Source organism: Serpula lacrymans (assembly GCF_000218685.1).
Source record: "Serpula lacrymans var. lacrymans S7.9 unplaced genomic scaffold SERLAscaffold_3, whole genome shotgun sequence".
In the NCBI taxonomy this organism is placed as follows: domain Eukaryota; kingdom Fungi; phylum Basidiomycota; class Agaricomycetes; order Boletales; family Serpulaceae; genus Serpula; species Serpula lacrymans.
The window spans coordinates 377,258-382,901 of record NW_006763292.1 but is presented as its reverse complement, the minus strand read 5'-3'; the positions used below and the strand labels follow the sequence as shown (position 1 = coordinate 382,901).

The window sequence follows — 5,644 nt, the reverse complement described above, 5'->3', positions numbered from 1 at the left end:
GTTAATATCAGTGTGGAATTGAAAGGGGAACACAGGCGTAACCCTGTAGCAGCACTAGGAAGCCTTAGCACCCTCCTGGATTGCTTTTGGACCCTATTTGGACCTATCCTTGCGCTTTCTGACCCTCTCCATATCCTCTCTCTACCGCCTCACCATCTTATCTGCTCGCCTCCTACTGTTGCCCATTGTCTTTGCCACTATTCCATCGCCTATAGCTGTCTCCTACATCATTTATCATTGCTCTATTGTCTTATACAACACCCATCATGTCTGACTCTGATCCCAAGTTCCATCCCTTGTCTGGCACTAACTACCCCCAGTGGAGTGGTGAAATGCAAGCTTGGTTGATGACCAAGGGACTGTGGAGGCTCGTCTCTGGCGCTGAAAAGTGTCCTGGGACTGACACTGAAGCAATAGAGAAATGGGAGTTGAGAGCTGAAAAGGCTGCTGGTGCATTATACCTCAATGTCACCAAAGAGCAGCGCATTCATCTTGATGGCATCATTGATGATCCTGGCAATTGTGCACGTCTCTAAGAAGCCTGGGACGAGATTTAATGCCTATGACGACTTCTTCTCTATCAGAAAGAAGGAGGACGAGTCCCTGCAGTCTCTCATGACCAGAATTGACGAAGGCATGCATCAGATTCAAAATCTTCGTCCTACTGGCTTCTCATTTTCTGAATTGGACGATGAATTGACATGCATGGCCATGATTAGGGCGCTTCCTGATCAATATGCCCACTTCACTTCATCTCTACTACTTCTGGGCACCTTGGACAAGACCCAGCTCAGGGATGCTTTCCTTGCTGAAGAGGTCAATCGCCGTCGTCATGCTGAAGTCGATTCTGCCTTGCATTCTTCGTCTACCACTGCCAATAGCACCTGCACCCATCCTAACTGCCATCATTGCAACCAATCCACCACCTCTACTCGCGTTCAGTGTGATTTCTGTGGTTTACTTGGTCATACCCAAGACAAATGCCACAGATACATTGCTAGTCGCCAACAGGCAGTGGAGGGTGCTAAGAATCGCTACAAGCGTGGCAATAAGGCTCAGGCAGGCTCCAGCAACTCTCAGAATACCTCTCAGCAGCCCAAATCTTCACCCAACAAATGCCAATTCATCTACTGTGGTCACTGAATCAGCTGGAAATGCAAGTCTTCGTTCCATTCATCCCTCTGATCCTCATTGCCCTCTCCAACTTGATGCTGACATTGATTGGAATGCAGACACAGGCGCCACTTCTCATATGACACCTCATCGTCATTGGGTGCACCACTATACCCCATATCATGTACCAATCAAGCTGGCTGATCACACTGTTGTCTATTCAGCTGGTGTTGGTACTGTGGTGTTTAATCCTGTGATGAATGGCAAAGTGGCTAGGGCTGTGGAATTCTCTAGAGTGCTCCATGTACCAGATCTTCAAAATAATCTCCTCTCAGTCTTGTATTTAACTCGTCAAAGTGGTTTCAATGTCACTATTTCGTCTCATTCCATGTCCTTTATGCGTGACAACACTCTCTTGTTCACTGCAACTATCAATGACAACAATGCAGCATTCCTTGATGAATCTACTGCTGCTTGTGTTGAATTGGGACATTTTACTGTGACTATACCACTTGATTTGATGCTCTGGCATCGCAGATTGGCTCACTACCATCATGCTGATGTCAAGAGACTGATACAGAGAGATCTGGTCACTGGGCTTACACTGGAATCCAAGGCTGCTCCTGATCCTGTCTGTGAACCGTGCTTGTCTGGCAAGATGCATGCCAATCCATTCCCCTCATCTGATACTCGCTCTGCTCATCCTTTGAACCTCATCCATTCTGATGTACACCAAGTCTCTTCCCCCACATTCTCTGGTTATCGCTACTGGGTCACCTTCATTGACGATCACAGTCAATTCCGTGTTGTTGTGCCTCTCAAGGCCAAGTCAGATGTCTTTGATGCTTTCAAGAGATTCAAGGCTTATGCTGAGACTCAATTGGAGCGTAAAATCAAGGCTCTGCGCGATGACAAAGGGGGAGAGTACATGTCCAAGGAATTTGAGCAATTCACAGATGACCATGGGATTGTCAGACAGCATACCACCAGGAATCGTCCTCAGCAGAATGGTGTGGCAGAGCGAGCAAACAGACTTCTGACTGAGCGTATTACTGCCATGTTATCAGAGTCTGCATTGCCTAACAACTTCTGGGGTGAATGTCTGTCCACTTTGGTGCATGTCTGGAACAGATGTCCCACTGATGCAGTGGCCCATGCCACTCCATTTGAGTTGTGGTATGGATGCAAGCCTGACATGTCTCACCTTCGCGTTTGGGGCTGCACTGCCTATGTGCATGTGCAAAAGGACAAAAGAGGCGTCTTTGGCTCTCATATGGAGAAATGTGTGTTTATTGGTTACCCTGAGGGGTACAAGGGATGGAAATTCTACAATCCTACCACCAAGCGCACTGTTATCTCTGAGAGAGCTGATTTTGATGAGCGCTACTTCCCTGGCTTGAAGAGGTCTTCTGACAATGTCCCACCTCCACCTCCCACTCCACCTTCGCTATCCATGCCATTGGGCCTGATTGAGGATGTCCCTGCACCAGGTCCAGGGGGAGATATGGGCCCACCAGCTGCACTTCAGCAGCCTCAGCCATTGCCTGACAATGGGCCTCATTTGGACCTTGATGCAAAACCACCTGTGAATCAACCTCCTGAGCTTCCAAATCACCCTCCTCATCGCTCACCTTCTCCTGACTTGCCTATTGCACTGAGACACCCTGTAAGGGCTAGGAGACCACCTAGACCATGGTGGCTTCAACACAGACAACCTACTCCTGCCATTGAGAGTGATGACAGTGATTCTGAGGCAGTTGATGATGAAGTAGCACACTTTGGAGACTCTGCTGAGCCTAGGTCATTTGCAGATGCAATGAAGCGTCCTGATGCAGATAAATGGAGAGAGGCAGCCATGGAAGAGCTTCAAGCTCATGAGCGCAATGGTACTTGGTCACTAGTGGAACTACCTCCTGGAGTCAAGGCTATTGGTGGCAAGTGGGTCTTCAAGATCAAGCGCAACTCAGATGGCACTGTTGAGCGCTACAAGGCCAGATATGTGGCCAAAGGTTATAACCAGCGCCCTGGCTTTGATTTCCTCGAAATATTTGCACCTACTGTCCGCATATCATCTATCAGAGTTGTCCTTGCCATTGCAGCCATCCACAACCTCCATTTGCGTTCCATTGACATTTCCCATGCATTCCTGAATGGAGTCATGGATGTCAAGGTCTACATGCATCAGCTAGAGGGATTCCATCAGGGTCCTCACAATCTTGTTCGCTAGTTGGACAAGGCCATCTATGGGACAAAGCAGAGAGGCAGAATGTGGAACCAGAAGATGCACACTGTGCTTGAACCGCCAAATCTTTGGTACTCTCAGAATTACACTCCTTGTGCTCTGCCATTTGGCATAACCCTGTACCACACCTCCACATGGTACTCTGGATATCCGCTCAAATCCTCCTGCACTGGACTTCTAGTCCGCCATACAATTTGCCCTTGCAAGATAATTGTCCACATGGAACTCCATACCTACATTACAACTTACTCCTTATGAACTCCAATCCCTCCAATAGTATACAAGCTGTAGCTCTTATACTCCGTTTCTGCAGTTTGAATATCAACTAGTTCCCCTCACCTTGATTCAAATCTCCTTCTAAATTTTATGGTCCTTCTCCAAAGGATCTTTACTCCACTCCATCTTTCATCCTCTACTCTCACCTATTCACTCTGACAAGTTAGGGACCAGGGTCCACTGAAGGGCCTAGCGCATGAGCTAAGTTGATGGGAGTATCTCTGTTAAAAGATGTGATTTTCACATTTCTTTCAACAGATATTGATTTTTTTTGTGGCCAATAGATATGGTACCCTTGACTTTGGGTGTCATACCCCACAAATCTCCCTCTTTTCAATTGTGGGTCTAATTCTTGTCTTTTACAAATGCCTTACATCCAAATTCATGAAGATCAGATAAGTCAGGCTTCTTATTATTGACCATTTCATAGGGAGTCTTGCCCTCGAGAGCTTGGGTTGGTGAGCGGTTTTTCAACTAAATAATATGTCTGACGGCCTTGGCTCATAGAAACTTTGGGAGTTTATATTTGATGAGGTTGGCTCTAGCGTGTTCAATAAGAGTTCGATTAAGACATTTGGCTACACCATTTTGTTGTGGAGAATCATGTACCATGAGTTCTCTTCTAGTTCCTCTATCTTTTAGATGTTTATTGAACTCTTTATTAGTGTATTCTCCACCTCTGTCTGAGCGTAAGGCTTTGATTTTGGCTCCATCTTTCTGATTGAAAAGCCAATTTTCAAAGTGTACATATGTGGCTATTGTTTGGTTTTTGCTTGATGGCATTTGTGATTGAACTTTGCAGGTGTAATCATCCATGAAAGTGACCATATATGACTTTCCAGATATGTCATTAGTTGATGCTGGTCCCCATAAGTCCTATATTTGTACACTTTTGCTCTTGTATATGACTCATTAGGAAATGGCACTCTCGGTGGCATGGCCTTCAAGCATGAGTCACACTGCTTTTGCTCTACTGATCTGTCTAGATTGATACCCAGGGCCATGCCATTATCTATTAAGTGTTTTACGGAACTGTGAGTAATGTGTCCCATTGCCTTATGTAATTGGTTAATATTAAGTTTGATAACTACAGCAGTTTTTTCTGCACTATGTAGTTGAGTCTTTAGTGGCAAAACATCGTCAACTTGATATAGGCCATTTTTTATTGGAATAAGAGCAATAACTTTGTGTTTGGGGTTGGGGGATACAATCCGGCAACTGCCTCTCTCAATATGTATGCCATATCCTGCTTTATCAATTTGACTGGCTAACACAAGAATGGTATTCATTCCAGGTGTGTAGTAGACATTTCTTAGAGTGATTGTTGAATGTTTATGGCCATTGGGGAATCTGACCATGACTTCTCCTTTACCAAGGGCATTTAGAGGAGGTCCCCTGGCTATTTTGTCAATTATTATGGGAAAGCCTGGTGCATGCATTTTGTTTGCATGGGTATAATCTAATGCTTTTAGTGCATACAGTTCATTTCCGGATGGGTCATCCAAATCCTCTTGTTTGGTGGCTTTAAATGCCACTTTTTGTTTGGATTTGGATGTTTTAGGGACTTCAGTGTCTGAGCCGTCATTGTTTTTATTCTTGTTTCCATTATTCTGAGTACCCAATCACTTATTCACCCAGCAATCCTCAATTATATATCCCTTCTTTCCACAGCCTGTGTGACAACACCAACAAGACACAGTCTTGGGGCACTTGGAGCACAACAACAACTACAACTCAATGGAGGAAAGGAAGTGTACAACTCAATAAGAGAGGGAACTTGCCATACTAATATTGGTAGACACTAGAAGAGGACTCGCTGAGTCCCTCCCCATGTATTGCTCCTGTATATATACTAAAATATATGAGGTACTGTACAGTTGTAAATAAAGTTTAAAGTCCGATGTCTAGCATGTAAAGTAAAGTAAATGGTCACATGATCAGTCATGTGACTTGAAAAAAATAAAAGTAAAAGTACAAAAAAGTGAAGCATAAGTAGGTGCTGGTATGTCAATT

At 44.9% G+C, this 5,644-nt stretch overlaps 2 protein-coding genes across 2 annotated transcripts; both read left to right on the top strand.

Annotated features, from left to right (window-relative positions):
• Positions 1–711: 711 nt before the first annotated feature.
• SERLADRAFT_346449 (uncharacterized protein) lies at positions 712–1,372 on the top strand (the record flags this gene model as incomplete). The annotated part of the gene is made up of 2 exons (XM_007314345.1): positions 712–1,042; positions 1,071–1,372. Coding segments are annotated over 2 exons (633 nt in total), but the record flags the coding sequence as incomplete, so codon positions are not given.
• Positions 1,373–1,447: 75 nt separating this feature from the next.
• On the top strand, positions 1,448–1,903 carry SERLADRAFT_338902 (uncharacterized protein; the record flags this gene model as incomplete). Its single annotated transcript, XM_007314344.1, has 1 exon — positions 1,448–1,903. A coding segment is annotated over one exon (456 nt), but the record flags the coding sequence as incomplete, so codon positions are not given.
• Between the last annotated feature and the right edge of the window lie 3,741 nt (positions 1,904–5,644).